The sequence below is a fragment of the Salvelinus namaycush genome, chromosome 12 (assembly GCF_016432855.1).
Source record: "Salvelinus namaycush isolate Seneca chromosome 12, SaNama_1.0, whole genome shotgun sequence".
In the NCBI taxonomy this organism is placed as follows: domain Eukaryota; kingdom Metazoa; phylum Chordata; class Actinopteri; order Salmoniformes; family Salmonidae; genus Salvelinus; species Salvelinus namaycush.
Genome location: NC_052318.1, coordinates 14,336,221 through 14,361,373, shown reverse-complemented (window position 1 = coordinate 14,361,373; position 25,153 = coordinate 14,336,221). Strand labels below are relative to the sequence as shown.

At 40.6% G+C, this 25,153-nt stretch overlaps 1 protein-coding gene across 1 annotated transcript in view; it reads left to right on the top strand.

Moving 5' to 3' along the window:
- rasa4 (RAS p21 protein activator 4) overlaps nt 1–25,153 on the top strand; it is a 72,179-nt gene that overhangs the window by 22,134 nt on the left and 24,892 nt on the right. The window contains exons 5-11 of the mRNA XM_039005218.1: nt 3,800–3,926; nt 11,330–11,411; nt 11,551–11,685; nt 12,325–12,416; nt 20,539–20,656; nt 22,580–22,733; nt 24,855–24,919. Coding sequence (XP_038861146.1) covers nt 3,800–3,926; nt 11,330–11,411; nt 11,551–11,685; nt 12,325–12,416; nt 20,539–20,656; nt 22,580–22,733; nt 24,855–24,919 — 773 coding nt within the window. The remainder of the gene's footprint in view (nt 1–3,799; nt 3,927–11,329; nt 11,412–11,550; nt 11,686–12,324; nt 12,417–20,538; nt 20,657–22,579; nt 22,734–24,854; nt 24,920–25,153) is intronic.

Genomic DNA, 25,153 nt, shown 5'->3' with positions numbered 1-25,153 from the left:
CCGTTGAAATAACTTCTTAGTCCAGGACTTGGCTTAATCTTTGTCTGGGAAACCGGCCCATAAAATTCAAGTGGGCCTTTTCTCAGTGCAAACTCAGACTTATGGTCATATGGTTAGAATAACACTTATCCCACCAACGCTGCTTTGATCCATTGTCTGATCGTCTCTACCTGCTGGCTTATTTTAGTGTTGGCAGGCTGACTCACTGGGCAAACACAGGGGTGACTACAGAGCTTCGTGAAGAGAGTGACATGTGGGTGAGGGGCCTGAGTCACACTTCACAGTAGGGTCGTGACACCGATGCTGGTCGTGGGGGGTAGTCTTACTCAGTTTTCTTCCATGCAGGGATGATGGTGACTTTCTGGCACTCACGGAGACGAGGGCGGGAATTGTCATTAGTCTTGGTGGCTGGAACTTGCCGAAGGTGTAGCTAATAACTCCAATGAGCATTGTGTATTTGTAAGATGTGGCAGCATGTTTAAATTCCCAAGATACTTCTAGATAATTACGAGCTGATTGATCAACTCTGATATGATTCACATGGTAGCAAGCCACCTGGTATAACGCTTTATTACTTCCTATAATATGAATGATATGTTGTTTATACAGGATTTTTGTAGGGCATCATGCATGCTTAAGACAGGCCAATGATATACCAGTTTGGTGTAGTCTGCGTTACGATCAAATATTTTTACCGTACACTACAAGACAACATATAAACGTTAGCTTCTTTATATTGCATCTCCTGTATACAGTATGTCATTGGATCTCAGTTTTGTGTACTGGTAATCATTTACAAACAGTGAAAGAACATCTCTTTCACTTCAAGTCCTTATACATAACGAGTCGGGCAAGCATATTCCTACCCTCTTGTCTCCGCATTGTAATCCATTGCAGATGCGTTGCTTTAAAACTTCTCTGACCAACCAGGAGAAGCCTTTGTTTCCAAAGGGGAGACCAAGGCTTAAATTGAAGGGGATGAACAGTGACTTCATTGGTCATCCTTGTTTAAACGGTACGCCAAACATTAAAGGAGACGAACAGTCATCACCCCTCACCCTTTTATCTGCTACACCATCAGAGCCTTTAACATGTTACTTTTTTTTCTGAAGACATAATTAAATGAGAATCATTCCAGTTTGAAAACGATCACAAAAATAGATCCCTTTTGTGTGATGTCAGACCATGTTCTACTGCTTGACAGTGTGAATGTGCTTCTCTGCTAGGGCTCTCACACTTGAGGTGTCTGGGGGATTACTGTGGAAATAACCTTGAGAGAAGCAGGCTGTATGGAGAGGGACCTCTGAGGAAGGGGGTGGGAAAGAGGACTGTGAGCGCAATGAATCACCTTTTGAAGCAGGCAGGTCAAGGCTTGAAAGGTTAGAGACCCCTAGTGTGTGTATATTTGCCAGTCACGGTTTGAACACTCATGGATGAGACCTTTCACTGATGCCGACTGGCCTCTACCAAGGTTTGGTCAAGTGTATACTAGGCCTAAACAGAATGCTGTGGAGAACATTTGTGCGTTTGAACATCTTAGAAAAACCATCTGGCCTTAATGGCCACAGATATTCTTAAATCTCAACCCGGTACAGACTGAAGAGGACTGGCCACCCCTCAGAGCCTGTTTCCTCTCTGGGTTTCTTCCTAGGTTTCTGCCTTCTGGGGATTTTTTCCCCTAGCCACTGCTTCTGCATTGCTTGCTCTTTTGTGTTTTAGGCTGGGTATCTGTAAAGCACTGCTGATGTAAAAAGGGCTTTATAAAATAAATGTGATTTTTGATTTTAAAATGTTTTAAGTCAAGTCAACTCGTACTCATCCATATTTGATATGATTTTGTTTTTTTTAGTTCAGTTTCCCGCATTGTACATGTTTGTTAGGATAGCATATACCATAGACAGGACGGCGACGTTTCCTCAGAATGGTCTTCACATGGTTTCTGTCCCAAATGGCACCCTAATCCCTTTATAGTGCACTGCTTTTGACCAGGGTCCATATGGCTCTGGTAAAACGTAGTGCACTATAAAGGGACTAGTGGGCCATAGACCGTACATGAACTATTCAGTGTTACTGGTGTATTTTTCTACTCTAAAACTACTGACATTACTTTTCATGCTGTGCTCGAAATGGAAACTGACCGACTCTTGTTTCAGTTCTCTTTTCTGAAATGACTTCATCAATGTTGTGCCCATTGTAGACAGGAGTCTCCCTTCCTCCAGTTTCTGTTCCGTGGCTGAATGCCAGCCAAGATTTCACAATGTTCAGAGAAAAGCCTTTGTCATCAACACAACTTACTCCTCTCACTGTTTGTTCTGGAATTGATAGTTAATTGTACATTTTCAGCGCAACGGAAATTTGACTTCTAAGATGGAGATTGAAAAATAACTGACAATCAAGACAGCCCTCAAAATAGAGGCGATGAAACTACTGCTGTCAGTCTGAAGTTTAAGGCCTCCATGGGTGTGTCCCAAATGGTACCCTTTTCCCTATAGTGTGCACCTCTTTTGACAAAAATAGTGTAATATGTAGGGAATAGGGTCCCATATCGCCTCATGGCCACAAGTAGCTATCAGCACAGACCATTGACCAATGTTCCATCTGTTTTGTAACCCATGCGCAGTCCGCTGAACCAATGATCGGACTGTTTGTAACCCACGCACAGTCCGCTGAACCAATGATCTGTGTCTGCATTAGAAACAAGACAGCCTAATAAAAAAAGCCTCAAAGCTTTTTTTCCGTCCTGCTTTGTGGAAACGTCTGTGGTTGTAGCCAGATTTATTTTTGTCCCACACTCAGCCGGCAATAAAGAATAATGTTGCTTGACTAGAGACATACCCTGGAATATCAATCAGGAGAAAAAACACTTCTTTCAAGGGTAAACAGAACGATTCTGGGAAATCTTGCCGACTTGATAGGACACTTCACAAATCATTAGGAAGCTGGAATAAATAGGCCTACTGGTTGAATGTAGTTGGAAATTATCTGGAGGGATGAAGAGTCAATTCACTGGTTGTTTCATTCAGCTTCTGTATTTTATGCATTGACTTTATGATGAGCTGAATTCTGACAAAATACATGAGTCGTATGTAGGAAATAAATGTGAAATAGCTACTGTACTCTAAAATATCAGACCTGGAAAACCTCTGGATAATACCAATGACTGTAAGGATAACAGATTTAGTGAGACTGAGGCTGTCCTAATGTTTTCCTTTTAATCAAGGAACTTATTGCCTGTGGTTTATTTCCCGATAAATCGTCAATTTATTGCTTGTGCTTGGTTGACTAAATCTGTTATTATCCTTAGTCATTGGTATTATCCAGAGTCATTGGTATTATCCAGAGGTTTTCCAGGTCTGATATTAAGACATCAGAGTACAGTATATTTGAGTCCAAATTACAGTGCATGTATTAGATCTGTTCCAGTTCGAAGGCTGTTGAATGCAGGTTTAAACCGGGTTCAAGATCTACTCGCGCAGAAGCGAATGTATCACAGGCATTAGGTCTTTTACATTAAGCCTCCAAAAGCCTGAGACACAGAGAAAGGATGTTATTGGTGGGATTTATTCACAGCGTGTGTGTGTGTGTGTACGACATACTGTATTCCCCTCATGAATTACCTTATCTCATCAGAGCAATACACAAGCCATCCCAAACAGGAAAGTGTGTGTTTTTATGAGCATGTTTTCTTCTATATACATTTGGTTATTCTACATAACTTTGGTTATGAGCGTGTAAAGTGCATTTGCTATAGGACCATATATCTCACGTGTCCCCACACTAACTTTCCTGTGTGTTGAAGGGCTGGACGGCTGGGTGAACCTAACTGAGATTGACCCAGATGAGGAGGTGCAAGGGGAGATTCACCTCCAGATATCAGTGTTAGGGGACGTCCCCAGAATACTGCGTTGCCAAGTACTGGAGGCCAGGTAAGACATGGATGTTGGCTAGTCCTGTATGGCTCATTTGTTGGGGCATAGTGCTTACAACGCCAGGATTGTGGGTTTAATTCTCGCGGTGGCCATCCATACCAAAATGTATGCATCTACTACAGGAAGTTGGATAAAATTGCCTACTAAATGTCTTGGTACATACACATTCATTACCTAGAAGGTGACAAATTACCTGTGGGATCTAGGGTGGACCTACTTCTCAGGTTTTACTCTAGATACGCTGACGGCATCGCTTTGTACAGCAACTACATCACACAAGGCCAGTGCTGCTCATTGGTAGTGGATGAGGTGGGGTCTACCATCACTGTATACATTTAATTTTTATTAAACCATTTTTTTAACACTTCTCTATGTATAACCAATTGTTTATGAATAATTCTGATGTTTTGGATGTTATATACACTACATGACCAAAAGTATGTGCACACCTGCTCGTCAAACATCTCAATCCAAAATCACAGGCATTAAATATGGAGTTGATCACCCTTTTGCTGCTATAACAGCCTCCACTCTTCTGTGAAGGCTTTCCACTAGATAAACAGTGCTGCAGGGACTTGCTTCCATTCAGCCACAAGCGCATTAGTGAGGTCGGGCATTGATGTTGGGTGATTAGGCCTGGCTTGCAGTCGACATTCCAATTAATCCCAAATGTGTTCGATGAGGTTTGAGGTCCGGGCTCTGCGCAGGCCAGGCTGTATCACAATCGGCCGTGATTGGAAATCCCATAGGGCGGCGCACAATTGGCCCAGTGTCGTCCGGGTTTGGCCGGTGTAGCCCGTCATTGTAAATAAGAATTTGTTCTGAACTGACTTGCCTAGTTAAATAACATTTCTTCCACACTGATCTCAACAAACCATTTTGGTATGGACCTCGCTTTTTTGCATGGAGGCATTGTCATGCTGGAACAGGAAAGGGCCTCCCCAAACTGTTGGAAGCACAGAATCATCTAGAATGTCATTGTGTTTTCACTGCTCCAGAGTCCAATAGCGGCGAGCTTTACACCACTCCAGCCGACACTTGGCATTGCGCATTGTGATCTTAGGCTTGTGTGCGGCAGCTCGGCCATGGAAATCCATTTCATGAAGCTTCCGACTAAGAGTTATTGTGCTGACGTTGTTTCCAGTGGCAGTTTGGAACTCGTTAGATTGTTTTAACTGAGGACAAACTATTTTGCGGTCCCATTCTGTGAGCTGGTGTGGCTTACCACTTCACGGCTAAGACGCTATTGCTCTTAGATGTTTTCCCTTCACAATAACAGCACTTACAGTTGACCGGAGCAGCTCTAGCAGGGCAGAAATTTGATGTATTTGTTGGACAGGTGGCATCCTATGACTGTGCCACTTTGAAAGTCACTGAGCTCTTAAGGCCATTCTACTGCCAATGTTTGTCTATAGAGATTGCATAACTGTGTGAGCGATTTTATACAACTGTCAGCAACGGGTGTGGCTGAAATGGTCTAATCCACTAATTTGAAGGGGTGTCCACATACATTTGTGTGTATATACAGTCGGAGGTTTACATGCACCTTAGCCAAATACATTTAAACTCAGTTTTTCACAATTCCTGACATTTAATCTGAGTAAAAAATCCCTATCTTAGGTCAGTTAGGATCCCCACTTTATTTTAAGAATGTGAAATGTCAGAATAATAGTGTAGAGTGATTTATTTCAGCTTTTATTTCTTTCATCACATTCCCAGTGGGTCAGAAGTTTACATACACTCAATTAGTATTTGGGAGCATTGCCTTTAAATTGTTTTACTTAAGTCAAATGTTTTGGGTAGCCTTCCACAAGCTTCCCACAATAAGTTGGGGGAATTCTGTCCCATTCCTCCTGACAGAGCTGGTGTAACTGAGTCAGGTTTGTAGGCCTCCTTGCTCGCACACGCCTTTTCAGTTCTGCCCACACATTTTCTATGGGTTTAAGGTCAGGGCTTTGTGATGGCCACTCCAATACCTTGTCTTTGTTGTCCTTATGCCATTTTGCCACAACTTTGGAAGTATGCTTGGGGTCATGAACCATTTGGAAGACCCATTTGCGACCATGCTTTAACTTCCTGACTGATGCCTTGAGATGTTGCTTCAATATATCCACATAATTTTCCTTCCTCATGAAGCCATCTATTTTGTGAAGTGCACCAGTCCCTCCTGCAGCAAAGCACCCCCACAACCTGATGCTGCCACCCTCGTGCCTCACGGTTGGGATGGTGTTCTTTGGCTTGCAAGCCTCCCTCTTTTTCCTCCAAACATAACAATGATCATTATGGCCAAACAGTTCTATTTTTGTTTCATCAGACCAGAGGACATTTCTCCAAAAAAGTACATTCTTTGTCCCCATGTGCAGTTGCAAACCGTAGCCTGGCTTTTTAATGGCGGTTTTGGAGCAGTGGCTTCTTCCTTGCTGAGCGGCCTTTCAGGTTATGTCGATATAGGACTCATTTTACTGTGGATATAGATACTTTTGTACCCGTTTCCTCCAGCATCTTCACAAGTTCCTTTGCTGTTGTTCTGGGATTGATTTGCACTTTTCACACCAAAGTACATTTATCTCTAGGAGACAGAACGCGTCTCCTTCCTGAGCGGTATGATGGCTGCGTGGTCCCATGGTGTTTATACTTGCATACTATTGTTTGTACAGATGAACGTGGTACCTTCATTCATTTGGAAATTGCTCCCAAGGATGAACCAGACTTGTGGAGGTCTACAATTTTTTTTCTGAGGTCTTGGCTGATTTCTTTTGATTTACCCATGATGTCAAGCAAAGAGGCACTGAGTTTGAAGGTAGGCCTTGAAATACATCCACAGGTACACTTCCAATTGACTCAAATGAGGTCAATTAGCCAATCAGAAGCTTCTAAAACCATGACATCGTTTTCTGGAATTTTCCAGGCTGTTTAAAGGCACAGTCAACTTAGTGTATTTCAACTTCTGACCCACTGAAATTGTGATACAGTGAAATAATCTGTCTGTAAACAATTGTTGGAAAAATTACTTGTGTCATGCACAAAGTAGATGTCCTAACCGACTTGCCAAAACTATAGATTGTTAACAAGAAATTTGTGGAGGAGTTGAAAAACAAGTTTTAATGACTCCAACCTAAGTGTATGTAAACTTCCGACTTCAACTGTATATAGTATATTTCTTGCATTAAAAGTCAAATACAGACGTTTTTATCTCATTAGCAAAAAAATTCTGGGTAACAATAAGTACCTTACTAACTGCGTTTCCATCCATAGTTATGTTAAAAAAGTCACGACATCTGTGATGGAAACAAAGTTTTGGTGCAACTTTATAAATTCCGACATGGACATAGTGGGATCGTTTTGTCTGTCAAATTAATTATGTGAGAAATTGTGGTGAAAACACCTTTTTAAGCGCAAATATTTATATAACAACCATCATATCGAATTACATTTGGAGTCATGCAGTATGGTGTGGTCCTTCCACGACGACTCGGAAAACCATGCAGTTTATTAGGCTACAGATTAAATAAATTATGATGAACTTCACAGGGTGGTGAAAGTGCACAGTGATCATGATGCTCCTTTCCAATAAATATTGAGGGTCTCATTCTGGTGGCATGATGATCGACGCTTGACTGCCGTTTGACAAGTAAAAATATTCTCGCTCTTATCCTTAATAATCTCATGCGTAGACTAACCTACCCGGCCACACAGCCTACCCACACTATCTGCGAGCAGTTGGCTAGAGTGCATGTGGCAAGACCAGAGTAGGCACATTTGCTATTTAATACAAGTTTTTGTGACAACTATTGGTACAGTTAAATGCAATGGACACACATTGAACTTTATATTTTTATTCGGTACATGAAAACTTCAGCGAGATATTACATTGTGTGCCGTATGTAATCGCTCACTGATTTGTATCTGCAACTAGTTAATTTGGTGGAAACACCACTGGTGGAAAAATTTGCGTATTTTCTTTATGCAGAGTTTTGAAAATTTGCCTGAAAATCTGTTGCCAATTGGATGGAGACTAGATACTGTGATTTGTTTTATGTTTGACCATTAAAAACAAACAGGTTCTTAGCAAAGAGCAATTTCTCAAGCAAGAATTTAGCAAGGACAGTCAGAGTGGTCCGAGTGGTGAGGGGGAAAACTGAAATCTAGCAGAGATGTTTGGAACTCTTTCTTATTGGTCAATAAACTAATTTACTACCTGGTGATGTCACCAAGCAGGCCAAAACTCCATCCCACCAAAACATGCTCTTACACTAAAGGGGCATAATCATCATTTTCACAGTATTATTCCAACCTCATAGTGTGGAAATATACAGTGCCTATAGAACATCTCTTGGATTTCTTCACATTTTATTGTGATACAAAGTGTGATTTTAAAATGTATTTAATTGTAAGAAAATTGTCAACTATCTAGACAATACTATTTTTCTAGATTAATAAAAAAATCAAACACTAATATACAGTGCCTTCAGAAAGTACTTATACCTTATTCCACATTTGGTTATAGCTTGAATTAAAGTAAACATTTTTCTCACCCATCTACACACTACCCCATAATGACAAAGTGAAGACATGCTTTTAGAAATGTTTGCTAATTTATTGAAAATGAATATATCTAATTTACATAAGTTTTCACACCCCTGTGTCAATACTTGTAGAATCACCTTTGGCAGCGACTACAGCTATGCGTCTTTGTAAGTCGAAGAGCTTTCCACACCTGGATTGTGCAACATTTGCCCACTTTTTAAAAATTATTTTCAAAATTCTTTAAGCTCGGTCAAATTGGTTGTTGATCATTGCTAGACAACCATTTTCAGGTATTGCCATAGGTTTTCAATTAGATTTAAGTCAAAACTGTAACTTGGCCACTCAGGAACAGTCACTGTCTTCTTGGTTAGTAACTCCAGTGTAGATTTGCCCATGTGTTTTAGGTTATTGCCCTGCTGAAAGGTGAATTAATCTCCCAGTGTCTGGTGGAAAGCAGACTGAACCAGGTTTTCCTCTAGGATTTTGCCTGTGCTTAACTCCATTTAGTTTCTTTTTTATCCTGAGAAACTCCCCAATCATTAACGATTACAGACATACCCATAACATGATACAGCCACCACTATGCTTGAAATTATGGAGTGTGGTACTCAGTAATGTTTTGGATTTACCCCAAACAACACACTTTGTATTCAGGACAAAAAGGGAATTGCTTTGCCAATTTTTTTGTTTATTGCCTTCTTGCAAACAGGATGCATGTTTTGGAATATTTTCATTCTGTACAGGCTCCCTTTTCACTCTGTTAATTAGGTTAGTATTGTGGAGTAACTACAATGTTTATATATCCTCGTTTCTCTTCGATCACAACCATTAAATTCTGTAATTGTTTTAAAGTCACCATTGGCCTCATAGTGAAATCCCTGAGCGGTTTCCTTCCTCTTCGACAACTGAGTTAGGAAGGACGCCTGTGTCTTAGTAGTGACTGGGTGTATTGATGCACCATCCAAAGTGCAATAACTTCACCATAATAAAAGGGATATTCAATGTCTGCTTTTTAACCCATCTACCAATAGGTGGCCTTCTTTGCGAGGCATTGGGAACCCTCCCTGGTTTTTGTGGTTGAATCTGTGTTTGAAATTCGCTGCTCGACTGAGAGACATTACAGATAATTGTATGTGTGGGGTACAGAGATGAGGTAGTCATTTAAAAAATCATGTTGAACACTATTGCGAAGTGAGTGAGTCCATGCAACTTATTATGTGACTTGTTAAGCACATTTTTACTCCTGAACTTATTTAGGCTTGCCATAACAGTTGAATACTTATTGACTCAAGACATTTCAGCTTTTCATTCTTAATTAATCTGTAAAAAAAAAAAAAAAAAACACAATTCCACTTTGTCATTATGGGTTATTGTAGGCCAGTGACCTAAAAAATCTCAATTTAATACATTTTTATTTCAGGCTTTAACACTTTTTATTCTGTATATTTGTATTCTTCTTTTCACTCTGTCATTTAGGTCATTATTGTGGAGTCACTACAATATTGCTCTATCCTTGTTTTTTTTCCATCACAGCCATTGAACTCTGAAGCTGTCTTAAAATCACCAGTGGCCTCACGGTGACATCCCTAAGCAGTTTCATTCCTGTCCTGCAGCTTAGTTCAGAAGGATGACTGCATCATCCACAGCATAATTATGAACTTGGCCATGCTTAAAGATGTATGCAATGTCTGATTTGTTATTGTTACCCATCTACCAACCACTGCCCTTTGAGGCTTTTGAAAAGCTCCCTGGTCTTTAGTTGAATCTGTGCTTGAAATTCAATACTTGACTGAGGGACCTTACAGATGTTATGTGTATGGGGGACAGAGAAAGGGGTAGTTATTCAAAAATCATGTCAACCCTTATTATTTCACACACAGTGAGTCCATATAGCTTAGGTGATTTGTTAAACCAAATGTTACTTTTGAACTAATTTAGACTTGCCAATACAAAGGGTGTGAGTGTTTATACAATGACTATATTGTAGTTTTATTTATTTATATATATATATATATATGTAAGATTAATTTGTAGAATTTTCTTTTCACTTTGACAGTATGGAATATTGTGTAGATCAATAACAAATTGCAATTAAATCTATTTAAATCCCACTTTGTAACACAACAAAATGTGAAAAAAGTTCAAGGAGGTGTAGACTTTCTATATGCACTGTATAGTATATAAAATGGAATACATCACATTTTTGACTGCACTGGGCCTATTTTAAAAATGTTTTATTTTGAGTTTGCGCTGTAAGCATAGCTTGATAAATCAGCAGTAGTCTGGTTTAGTCTACTACGAACATACAGTTCCATCTTTGTATTGTTCACAGGTTTGAGCGTTACGTGTACTGGGCACACAGCTTCCAAACTCCGTGAACTCATTCTTCATAAATACCTGGGGCGTCTGTGCTGTTTGTATTTCAGCCCATCTGCCGGAGCAGCTGGATTCACACAGACAGACATACGCCAGGCTGACTCTAGATACTACAACGAGGCGTGTTGATTACTTTCTCTGAGCTCATCCCCAATGATCTCATACTGACCTCATCTCAAATAGTGCGTGGGAGGGCATTTTTTTGTGATTGAGACTAGACCTGTGGTTATGGGTTAAAATATAACATTGGTTTTCTTATAATTACTTTAGGTGCGCTTGATTTTGCTTGCCTGGTGCGCGGGTTTGCACTTTTGGGACTATTCCATTGATCCCATTGCACCGGAGAGAACTTAATCAAACGCCTTCTGATGTGTTTGAAAGAAGACATACTGTTTTGAGTGACCCAGATCTGATGGAGAGTGGAGATACAATGTGCTTCAATGTCAACTAATCTGTAAAATGCTCAACTTTTCTTTTTGTGTGGGTTTGTGCTTCAGAGACCTTGCAAAAAAGGATCGCAATGGAGCGTCGGACCCTTTTGTTAGAGTACAATACAACTGCAAAACCCACGAAAGTGCGGTAAGCCAAAGACCTGCCTGCATCCATGGTCCTTACATTAAGATATTTAATACATTCATTGGAAAAACTTTTTGAAAAGGCCCTTTTGACTTGTGAATTGAATATAGGAATCTGCGAATGGATGTTTCTGTGGTTTCAGGTGGTCAAGAAGTCCTGTTATCCGCGCTGGAACGAGAGCTTTGAGTTTGAGCTGGACGATGCCCCCCTGGACACCCCTCTGAGTGTTGAGGTGTGGGATTGGGACCTGGTCAGCAAGAATGACTTCCTGGGAAAGGTGAGAAGTTCTGTTGGGGTAACTTTCCCAAAATTCCCAGGTTTCCCAGAAATCCCGGTTGGAAGATTCCCGGAATCAGAAAGGAATAAGCAGGATAACCTTCGGAAAGTTACTGGAATTTTGTAGCCCTACTACCAAGTCTGAATAACAGTGGTGTGAAGCACTTACTTTTTAATGTAGGTGGTTTGGTCGTGTAACCTTAACGCAAGTCGTCAGGTCTTAGTCATCTCCCTAAGCTAATACCTAGGCTTTAACTCAGTAGGCATATTTTGTAAGGAATGGTATTATGTTGTGCAGGAGACCTGGGGTTTGAAGCCCGGTCAGTCACAGCTGAAAAGTAAAAAATATGTGGGCACCCCCCATAAATGTTTTAAATATGAATGTTGAATGGATAATTGGAACCCTGGTTATGTCCATATTCAAAAAAGAGTCTCAGAGTAGCAGTGCTGAGTTTAGCCTGTTAGACAGGGGGGACCTGACCCTAGATCAGCACTCTTACTCTGGGCCATGTTCTGTAGACGTCAGATTTAGACACACAGGATCACAACATGATCAACACTACTCTCCATATACATTGAATACAATTAGTTTACAATGTATTGTAATCAAATGTGTTGATGTTTATTCTCCTCTGTTCAGGTTTTGTTCAACATCCACAGATTGCAGTCAGCCCACCAGGAGGAGGGCTGGTTTCGCCTGGTCCCTGATAAGCCCAAACATAGTCAGCATGAGTGAGTATCAATGGGTTGCCACTATTATCATAAATGCAAACAAGTTTTTTGCACCAAGGAAACAACTGTTAGCTGACAATATAGAAATGACTTGGTGACATGCAAGCTCCTCTATCCAAGTTTTTTTGTTTTATTTTATACCCACATGGCAGTCATAGACATTGAAATCTAATAATAATAATTATTATTGGTATTTGCCAATGTCAATAAATAAGTAATGAAACACAAAGTGTGAAGAAGAGTGACAAGTGCGTAGTATCCTCATAGAGTAGTGTTGTAAATTAGGTGGAGGAAGCAGGCTCCGGTAATTTGTTTTGTATCTCACAGTCCAAAGGGGTACACTAAGATGGAAGCTAGATCTATTCAGGGTTTTCTGAAGCTAGCCAGCTTCAGTTAGCTTTTTATGCGCATGGGAGTGTAGTGTGTGAGTGCATGTGTGTATGTGCATGCGAGAGTGTGGGCGGGTGCATCTGTTCCGGTCCATGTGCCGACAGGAAGTGCTAATCCTTTTCCCGGGCTAAATCCCTGGTTTATTTCTCCTCCATAAAGGATCATTTGGCCATGTGGACTCTGGGCAGGGATTAGAGAGGGAGGGAAATTGTGAGGAGAGGAGGAGTGGGGCTTATATAAAAGGAAGAGGGCTGTAGCAGGATATGCATCCTTTTTGGACAGGAGGAGACAAAAGCAGTATGCCCCCGCGGGAACCCAGATTAGTGCCAGAAACAAGGGCAATGTAGGGCGATTGGGCCGGCTACATGGCTCGCTGGCACTGGCGGACTATGTATGTTGTTCTTTCAGCTGGTGGCTGGTATTGAGAGACAAGAAATCTCCGTTAACCTCTGAATGTGATCATGGTTGGGGAGGATTTGAGAGGGCATGCTCTTCCTGGTGCAGTACATAGCCATAGAATTAGAACCCTAGAAGAGCTTTCCCATTCACTTAAATGCCATAATGGGTGAACTGGCGGCTATATTGTGTACCCATAGGAGTACATTTCTATGGACAGAGCACTGCTTTAGGTCATTTTGTGCAGCCATTCATAAAATCGTTGTCGTGAACACCATAAAGAATGACGTTATGTATAACTAATGTCATGTCATCATGCTTCTCCATAAGCGTCTTTAATCATCATTACCAGCTTACAAGCATGCAGCTTATGATCTGGCCCTAATGTGTTTGTAAGCAAATGCTAATTGTTATGCATGTAAGTACTTCATAAATGGTTGTATTATAGACCAGTGCATGACTGGTGGTGGATCGTGTGTGCTGCTTTTCATTCTCACCGTTTACTTGATGTTTCCCCATTTTTAATAAAGGGAAATCCAAAATATTGGTCTCTCTACCCTAACCCCTAACCAATTAGTGGCTTTCACTAGGAGAAGATTGGTCGACACAGTATAAACCTGTGGAAATAACTACCAAATAAGGACCTGAGATGACCAGATGCGCTATTAGTCACAGGGACCATAGGTCAGTGTATTATATATTTAGTGCTGCATACATCAGGAAGTGGTTGTAATTGTAAGATTAAAAAGCCAAACCTTTTACTGTACAGTATGAACATAGTGTATGCATCCCAAATGGTACCCTATTTCCTTTATAGTGCAGTACTTTTATGGGAATAGGGTGGCATTTAGAATGCAGACAGTGATTTAACCACCATCCCTTCTCCCCCAATTAATCAGTATAACTCCACCAACTTAACGTTTCCCCAATGGCCTCATTCTAATGTCTTCCGTCTTCCGTCTTCCTTTTATTTTTATGCTCATTCTATTTTGCATTCTATTTATCAAATTGGTTCTCGAAAGTAGCATAGTTGAATCTGTAACGATGATGTAATGGCAAGTAGTTCAAAAGGAAAATAAAGGATTTAAATACATTCTGGCGATATTGAATTAGGTTTTCATATGAAAAAATCCTACATTTCCCTCTCAGGCGATGCGTAACATTGTTTTGGCCGGTCACGATTATTGATGGACATCTGTCTGTCACTGCTCTGTTTCACTTTCCATTTTCATAACCGGGAAAGAAGGGAGGGCTGTTAAAATGTCATGCCAATCCCAAACAAAGGATTATTCAGCGGTGTCTATGCTGCTCTCCAAGCAATAACTCTAACAAGATTTACCTCCATATTCATGATGTCACCCGTAGTTATGAAATCACAACAAATGAAATCAAATGCCATGATGAGTACTGGTGCTGTTGAGATGTCAAACTGTGGTTACACTATACAATAATGTTCATGAATAAGCCATTACATTCTTATACATGTTATAAATGCTTTATATATTTTTTACCGATAATACACTATTCTTAAATAGTTTATTAATGCTTATTCATGAAAGTTATACAACATTTTTTTTTACATTTTGGGCCGTGTCGGCATGGCAACCCATTGAAAGTCGGTTTTCACCAGAGGACTTCGATCAACTCTGTGGTAAAATTCTCAGATTAAGCCCACGTAATCCATGTCTTCTCAAATTATCTTCTTTCTTCCCACTCTTTTCAGCCAGTCAAGCTGTTGTTTATATTGTCTCTTTAAAAAAAAATACCACCTCTGGACTTCCTCTTGATTAGATTTCTGACAGGCGGTTGCCATCTGGGGCCTGTAGTCTTGTTGACTAGTCGTGTGTGTTTTGTGCCAGGAAATGATGAGTGTCAAGTCTGGATCACTCATCCAATCCTTTATATGCCAGCTCCTCAGTAGAGGGTTGTGAATTCTCCAACCAGGATTTCTGGAAAGTTACTGGAATTTTGAAACCCTAATGCAATGCTGTGTGGGCTTGTGGATGTCTTTAAATGGTTGAGCTTCTTTTTTTTCCCCCCCTGAACTTTACAAGCCATTATGTTCTTGATTTCATACGACTTTCTACGATTCCCTCAGCTTCACCAAGCACCCTAGCTTCTATAAAATTAAGCTGGTTTTGCTCACAGTGCTAGTAAGTGTCAGGACCCGGTTCCGAACTCGGGTCTCCGGTGTGAGAAACAGTCACTTAGCCACTAATAGTCGGCAGAACCCAGAAGATGAGGCAGACACAGCAGTACTTGAGACGGTGTTTTAATAAAGAAAAAAGGAAAGTTCTTCAGGCAAAAATATAAATCCACAACGTCAAAAGTAATTCCAAGTCAAAAGGTAAATCCACAAGGTGATAGGTACAGCAGGAAAAAGCCTCAAAAGATAATCAAAAATAAATAAACGAGAACAAAAACAGAGTACCACAAGAGAGTCCAACTGGAGCAACAAATGTTCACAGCATCGCTAGGGCTGGGTGCTAACATTCAAACACAGAGCAAAGAACTAAGGAAAACTAAGGGTTTAAATACATTCAAGGGAAACGAGGCACAGGTGCAAATAATAACTGGAAACAAGGGAAAACAAAAGGGTCAAAAAAGCACAATGGGGGCATCTAGTGGCCAAAACCGGAACAATCCTGGCCAAATCCTGACAGTAAGACTGTCAATTTTGTTCCATATGGCTTGATGAGTAACTTTCCCTAATTTAAATGATAATGCCCGAGAAGCCGATGTTTGGAGGATATATTAGCGCGGGTCGTGTCCGTAGATACAGAATAAAAAGACTGAACGACTGGGTCGCGTCTCTGGCAACCGAACCAATAGAACGAACGACCAGCCGGTTTGGGAGCAACCCTAGATTTGTTTCGGGACTATATCTTGTGGAAGGATGAAATGGTATGAGGGCTGACAAACCGTGCCAATATATCCTCCAAACACCAGGTTTGAGGGCATTATCACTTTTATACAACAGGTAACCAACATATTCAAATAATGATTTACATATTTATATGAAAAAACGTATTTTGATTTAATTTATTCATGCTATTTCATCCTTCCACAAGATATAGTCCCGAAACAAATCTAGGGTTGCTCCCAAACCGGCTGGTCGTTCGTTCTATTGGTTCAGTTGCCAGAGACGCGACCCAGTCGTTCAGTCTTTTTGTTCTGTATCTACGGACACGACCCAGTCGTTAGTATGGCAATGGAACATTTAGAACGGTCTGGCAACGTTATTATACCTTGCTTGCTAGCTAGCCAACTACGGCTAACTTAGTCATGTAAAACAGCGCAGACATAATAACAACAGTATATGCATTTGTTAAAGCTGTTTTCTAGTGACATTTATTTGGATACATCCATAACAATGAGCTAATGAGGCACGATTTCGCCTGGCATAGAAAATGTGCTCTCTGTTTAGGACACTGTTCAGAGGAGCTAGACAACACAGCGAACACATTTTCAAACTGAAGCTGAAAAGACCGCACACTAGCTGCACTTCGTTTCACTGCATTTCGTTTTTCAATTCACATTTCTTTGTAAATATCCATAAAAATGATGCCAGCTGATTTTATGATTTCGACTGGCTGAGAAACACTGCCTGCCTCTCTCGCACCGAACACCCAACCCCTACACGTTTATTACTATGGGACAGTTGGAGATCGAATTTGAATATTGCAACGATGTTGCAAATGTCGGAGAGACAGACAGCAAGGCCTATACAAATCTCCGCTGTTGAAAAATAAAAGTTAGTTTAAAAGAAATGTGAGATAATGTCTAGATGCTTTTTATAGTGGTGATCAAGTTTATAACTTCCCTGCCTGGGCTGATGAGACATCGGATTGCGCAGTCAGATGGAACAGAGTAAATTGGAATTTTAACATCAAAGATTTAGATGGTGGTAACTTGTGTAATATATACACTGGCTGGAATGCGGTTTTAACCAATCCACATTCAGGATTAGACCCACCCATTGTATAAATAACCACATTCCACAGTCTGGGCCATTCTTACCACTATTGGAAAAGTGTTTTTCAGATCTTTTTCCCACTTCATCTTTTGGACACACATAAAGGTTGACTGTTGTCGTGCTGTATGTAGTCTGTAACGTACCTGCATAGTAGGGTGTGTTCAAAACATTTTCTGACTGTCTTTTAAACACACCCTGAAATTACAGCCCTTACATTGTTTATATACAGTACCAGTCAAACGTTTGGACACACCTACTCATTCAATGGTTTTTCTTTATTTTTACTATTTTCTACATTGTAGAATGATAGTGAAGAGAGAAACTATGAAATAACACATAGGGAATCATGTAGTAACCAAAAAAGGGTTAACCTCACTATGGTATGTGGGATGGTAGCGTCCCACCTCGTCAACAGCCAGTGAAACTGCTGGGCGCCAAATTCAAAACAACAGAAATCCCATAATTGAAATTCCTCAAACATACAAGTATTTTACACCATTTTAAAGATACACTTGTTGTAAATCCAGCCACAGTGTCCGATTTCAAAAAGGCTTTACGACGAAAGCACACCAAACGATTATGTTAGGTATGAGCCAAGTCACAGAAAAACACAGCCATTTTTCCAGCCAAAGAGAGGAGTCACAAAAAGCAGAAATAGAGAAAATTAATCACTAACCTTTGATTATCTTCATCAGATGACACTCATAGGACTTCATTTTACACAATACATGTATGTTTTGTTTGGTAAAGTTCATATTTGTATCCAAAAATCTGAGTTTACATTGGCGCGTTAAGTTCAGTAGTTCCAAAACATCCGGTGATTTTGCAGAGAGCCACATCAATTTACAGAACTACTCATAATAAACATTGCTAAAAGATACAACTGTTATGCATGGAATTTTAGATCCACTTCTCCTTAATGCAACCGCTGTGTCAGATTTTTTTTTAAAACCTTACGGAAAAAGCACACATGCAATAATCTGAGTGCAGTGCTCAGAGCCCAAACAACCCAAACAGATATCCGCCATGTTGTGTAGTCAACAGACGTCAGAAATAGCATTAAATATTCACTTACCTTTGATGATCTTCATCAGAATGTACTCCCAGGAATCCCAGTTCCACAATAAATGTTTGTTTTGTTCAATAATGTCCATCATTTATGTCCAAATACCTCCTTTTTGTTAGCGCGTTTAGCCCAGTAATCAAAATTCATGAGGCGTGATCACTAGGTGCAGACAAAGTCAAAAAGTTCCGTTACAGTTCGTAGAAACATGTCAAAAGATGTATAGAATCAATCTTTAGGATGTTTTTAACATAAATCTTCAATAATGTTCCAACCGAAGAATTCCTTTGTCTTCAGAAATGCAATGGAACGCAAGCTAACTATCACGTGAGTGCGCATGGTCAGCTCATGGCTCTCTGGCAGACCTCTGACTCAATCCCCTCTCATTCGCCCCCACTTCACAGTAGAAGCATCAAACACGGTTCTAAAGACTGTTGACATCTAGTGGAAGCCTTAGGAAGTGCAATATGACCCCATAGACACTGTGTATTCGATAGGCAAAGAGTTGAAAAATTAAAAACCTCAGATTTCCCACTTCCTGGTTGGATTTTGTCTCAGGTTTTTGCCTGCCATATGAGTTCTGTTATACTCACAGACATCATTCAAACAGTTTTAGAAACTTCAGAGTGTTTTCTATCCAAATCTACTAATTATATGCATATTCTAGCTTTTATGGCTGAGTAGCAGGCAGTTTAATTTGGGCACGCTTTCATCCAAAATTCCCAATGCTGCCCCCTACCCTAGAGAAGTTAAGTATAAAATATATTTTGATTTGTTTGAGATTCTTCAAAATAGCCACCCTTTGCCTTGATGACAGCTTTGCACACACTTGGCATTCTTTCAACCAGCTTCACCTGGAATGTTTTTCCAACAGTCTTGAAGGAGTTCCCACTTATGCCAAGAACTTGTTGGCTGCTTTTCCTTCACTCTGCGGTCCAACTCATCCCAAACCATCTCAATTGGGTTGAGGTTGGGTGATTGTGGAGGCCAGGTCATCTGATCCAGCAGTCATCATTCCATCAATCTCCTACTTGGTCAAATAGCCCTTACGCTGCCTGGAGGTGTGTGTTGGGTCATTGTCCTGTTGGAAAAAATAAACGATAGTCCCACTAAGCGCAAACCAGCTGGGATAGCGTATCACTTCAGAATGCTGTGGTAGCCATGCTGGTTGTGTGCCTTGAATTCTAAATAAATCAGACAGTGTCACCAGCAAAGCACCATCACACCTCCTCCTCCAAGCATTACAATAGGAACCACACTTATGGAGATCATCTGTTCACCTACTCTGCATCTCACAAAGACACGGTGGTTGGAACCAAAAATCTCAAATTTGGACTCAGACCAAAGGACAGATTCCCACCGGTCTATTGCTCATGTTTCTTGGCCCAAGCAAGTCTATTCTTATTATTGGTGTCCTTTTAGTAGTTGTTTCTTTGCAGCAATTTGAGCATGAAGGCCTGACTCACACAGTCTCCTCTGAACAGTTGATGCTGAGATGTGTCTGTTACTTGAACTCTGTGAAGCATTTTCTGAGGTTGATAACTCTAACTTATACTCTGCAGCAGAGGTAACTCTGGGTCTTCCATTCCTGTGGCGGTCCTCATGAGAGCCAGTTTCATCATAGCGCTTGATGGTTTTTGCAACTGCACTTGAAGAAACATTCAAAGTTCTTGAAATTTTCTGCATTGACTGACCTTCATGTCTTAAAGTAATGATGGACTGTTTCTTTTTGCTTATTTGAGATGTTTTTGCCATAATATGGACTTGGTCTTTTAGCAAATAGGGCTATCTTCTGTATATACCAACCCTACCTTGTCACAACACAACTTATTTGCTCAAATACATTAAGGAAAGAAATTCCACAAATTAACTTTTAACAGTTCATTTGAATGCATTTCAGGTGACTACTTCATGAAGCTGGTTGAGAGAATCCCAAGAGTGTGAAAAGTTGTTATCAAGGCAAAGGGTGGCACCTTTGAAGAATCTCAAATCTAAAAATATATTTTGATTTGTTTAACACTTTTTTTGGCTACTACATGATTCCATATGTGTTATTTCATAGTTTTGATGTCTTCCCTATTATTTATAGAAAATAGTAAAAAAATAAAAATAAAAATGCTTGAATGAGTAGGTGTGTCCAAATGTTTGACTGGTACTGTATATATTTTAAGATATTTATGTTTGAAGATTTTTTTATTTATTTATTTCATTTGTATTTTCTGCAAGGGTTTGCCCCAAAAATATTTTCCTTTGTTTTGATATGACTTCCCGTTAAGTTCTTTTCTACTCTGCTCCAGGGGCACTCTAGGATCTCTGCGCCTGCAGCTGCGCTTCCGAGATGAGACGGTCCTGCCCTCCGGCCACTACCAACCACTTACGGAGCTGCTGTGCCAATCCGTGGGCCCCCATCTTAATGTGAGCACCAAGTCAATGCCACTCCTCAGTCTCTCAAGTGTCGCCTGGGTTGCATAAGATCAGGGCTAAACAGCTCTGGTCATCGAGGGCCACGGGCCATGTATGCTGGTTTTTAACCTTTGCATTTTAACCAAAGACTGAATTAACAGTTTTTCTAAGCTATTTTAAGTACATTAAATAAACTCAGCAAAAAAAGAAACGTCCTCTTACTGTCAACTGTTTATTTTCAGCAAACTTAACATATGTAAATATTTGTATGAACATAAGATTCAACAACTGAGACATAAACTGAACAAGTTCCACAGACATGTGACTAACAGAAATTGAATAATGTGTCCCTGAACGAAGGCGGGGTCAAAATCAAAAGTAGCAGTCAGTATCTGGTGTGGCCACCAGCTGCATTAAGTACTGCAGTGCATCTCCTCCTCATAGACTGCACCAGATTTGCCAGTTCTTGCTGTGAGATGTTACCCCACTCTTCCACCAAGGCACCTGCAAGTTCCCGGACATTTCTGGGGGGGGGTGGCCCTAACCCTCAACCTCCGATCCAACAGGTCCCAGACGTGCTCAATGGGATTGAGATCCGGGTTCTTTGTTGGCCATGGCAGAACACTGACATACATACCTGTCTTGCAGGAAATCATGCACAGAACGAGCAGTATGGCTGGTGGCATTGTCATGCTGGAGGGTCATGTCAGGATGAGCCTGCAGGAAGGGTACCACATGAGGGAGGAGGATGTCTTCCCTGTAATGCACAGCGTTGAGATTGCCCGCAATGACAACAAGCTCAGTCCGATGATGCTGTGACACACTGCCCCAGACCATGACGGACCCTCCACCTCCAAATCGATCCCATTCCAGAGTACAGGCCTCGGTGTAACGCTCATTCCTTCGACGATAAACGCAAATCTGACCATCACCCCTGGTGAGACAAAACCGCGACTCGTCAGTGAAGAGCATTTCTTGCTAGTCCTGTCTGGTCCAGCGACAGTGGGTTTGTGCCCATAGGTGACGTTGTTGCCGGTGATGTCTGGTGAGGACCTGCCTTGCAGCAGGCCTATAAGCCCTCAGTCCAGCCTCTCTCAGCCTATTGCGGACAGTCTGAGCACTGATGGTGGGATTGTGCATTCCTGGTGTAACTCGGGCAGTTGTTGTTGCCATCCTGTACCTGTCCCGCAGGTGTGATGTTCGGATGTACCGATCCTGTGCAGGTGTTACACATGGTCTGCCACTACGAGGACGATCAGCTGTCCAATCAGCTGTCTCCCTGTGCGCTGTCTTAGGCGTCTCACAGTACGGACATTGCAATTTATTGCCCTGGCCACATCTGCATTCCTCATGCCTCCTTGCAGCATGCCTAAGGCACGTTCACGCAGATGAGCAGGGACCCTGGGCATCTTTCTTTTGGTGTTTTTCATTGTCAGTAGAAAGGCCTCTTTAGTGTCCTAAGATTTCATAACTGTGACCTTAATTGCCTACCGTCTGTAAGCTGTTAGTGTCTTAACGACGGTTCCACAGGTGCATGTTAATTACTTGTTTATTGTTCATTGAACAGGCATGAGAAACCATGTTTAAACCCTTTACAATGAAGATCTGTGACGTTATTTGGATTTGTTTGAATTATCTTTGAACGACAGGGTCCTGAAAAAGGGACATTTCTTATTTTTTGCTGAGTTTAATATGCTTGGTGTTAATCCTGATTCTATTAATCCTATATTGTGTTGATTTACTGCATGGTATGCGGCACAATACAATGTGCCTCTTAGCAGACTGTTTAATCCATAGCAATTTACAGTACAGAATTCATTTTCAGTAGGTGTACCTCTGTAGGAAATGAAAACCACAACCTTGGTGTTGCCAATGCCGTGCTCTTACACAGGACCACAAGCGCTTGTGATGATAAATCTTGGCTTGGTATCATAGGGCAATTGGCCAGATTTGATCATGCTCATCGATGAGACCACTACAGCTGAGAGTCGACAGGAAGTGGCCTCCAACCTGGTGAAGCTCTTCCTGGGTCAGGGATTGGCCAAGGAGTTCCTTGATGTTCTCTTCAAGCTGGAGTTGGACAAGACTAGTAAGTCAGACTTCACACACCTAAATTGGAGTTGGACAAAACTTGTGTTAAGCACAGCCCAATAATGTGGAATGTTTAGATTTTAAATATATTATTTCAAATGAGAACAGTCTTTCACTGTGGTATATTGGCCATATACCACACCCCCTCTGGCCTTATTGCTTAATAATACCACAGTGTTGGTGAATACTCTTTTTCTGATTGCCTAGAAGGGCATTATAGAATGAACATTAAAACCAGATAACAGGACAGAAAAGGTAAACCAACAACCACACAAACTGAAATTGGATACATTGTAAAAGCATGTTCAACAAGGGAAAAAATGCTAGCTAGCATTACACAAACAAATCTTAGACACATTTTCTTGGGAGCATCTGATGACCTAACCTAACGTGAGTGATGAACATGCATGAATTCATCCTGTCCCCTCTGCCGCTAAAGCTATCAAATCCTTCCACGTTTCTAGTTTGACTAGCTGTTTTCATGCAATGTAATGTGATCTCCTCATTATTAACAGTCAGTGTTGATGAGTGTCCTGACGAGAAGGCTAACTTTTTTTTACAGCTTTGTTATTAAGCCACATGGGGGAATTTTTTTAAAAATGCCTCTCCTGTGAAGTAATGATGTGTGACATACTCCTAGCTTCTTGAAACTGGTCAGACATTCTCCAAATACCGGCTTCGAGGGCATTATCACTTTTATACAACGCGTTATGAACATATTCAAATAATGATTGACATTTTCATTTTAAAAACATTATTTTTATGGATTTATTCATACTATTTCATCCTTCCACGAGATATAGTCCCGACACACATCTAGGGTTGCTATCCAAGCCAGCTCGTGCTATTGGTTCTATCTATTTTTTGTTCTAAATGTATGGGCACAGTTTTTCGTTCCAAATGATCCGTTGGCCTGATGGCTGGCAACGTTCCAACTTTGGCTAACAGTCAAGTCAAACAGTGCAGCCATAATAACTGCAAAGTAGCTGCATTTGTGTTTGTTTAAGCATTTTTCTAGTTATTTGTTTGGGATACATCATAACAATGAGCAAATGAGCGATTTTGCCTGACATAGAACATTTTCTCTCGCCAGACCACTGTTCAGAAGAGATCGCTAACTACACAGCTAACACAATCACTTCAAACTTAAGCTGCAATGACAGCAAAATAGCTGCATTTTGTGTGTTTTTTTATTGACATTTCTTTGTATACATTATATCCATAAAAATGATGCTGATTTAATGATTTCGACTGGCTGAGAAAAGCTGCCATCCTGTCTGTCTCAGAAAGCTGGAGATCAACTTTCAATATTGAAATAATGCTGCAAATGTAGGAGAGACAGACAGCAAAGTTATTACAAATCTCCGCTGTTGAAAACCAATTGCTAGTCTTAAAGAAATGGGAGATACTGCCAAGATGCCTTTTACAGTGTAGATCTAGTATATAAATTGCCTGCCTGAGCTGATGAGACAGTGGATTGCTCAGTCAGATGGAACAGAGTAAATAGGCATTTCAACATCATAGATTTAGCTGGTGGTTATTTGTGGAATACACACCGGCTGGAATGTGGTTTTAACCAATCAGCATACAGGATTAGACCCATCTGTTGTATAATTCCCTATAAAGCCCGGTATAATTCAATGGCTATGAAGTTAATTATTTTGAGCTGCTTTTGAAAGCAAAAGTCGAATTGAAAACATTGGCATTATTGAATTAGATTTTCAAAATGGCAAGCAAGGAGGATGCTTTGGTTTACTAAACTAGCATTCTGTTTGTTTGGTTACCACGGCAACTACTGTAGCTAGCTTGTAAACTTTTTAAGTGTGACAACATCCACTGAAGTAGCTACTACACTTGCAAGCTACTTCAGTGGATGTTGTCACATTTCTACTGGCAAATGAATACATTTCTAGCGGAAAATGTAGATTTATATCCATGGTATAAAAGGGATAATAAACTCAGGGCTCTATGCGTTGTCTGGAAGATACCATCAACGGAGTTGCATTAAGTCCCACTCAGCATCCACGTCGTGCTATATTTTCCAGAGTACGCATAGCACCTCATTGATTATTCCTTACATATGTCATTGCTGGCTGTTCTCTTTGACCTCTTTCCTCAGGTGAACCCAACACCTTGTTTCGCAGCAACTCCTTGGCATCGAAGTCCATGGAGTCATTTTTAAAGGTAAACCCTCTTTCCGGCAACATGTAGTGCTATCAGAAAGTATTCAGACCCCTTGACTTTTTTTGTTTTTAGGTTACATCCTTATTCTAAAATGTATTAAATAGTTTTTTCTCCCTCATCAATCTGCACACAATACCCCATAATGACAAAGCAAAAACAGGTTTTTAGAAATTCTTGCAAATTTATTCAAAATAAAAACCGGAAATATTAAATTTACATAAGTATTCAGACCCT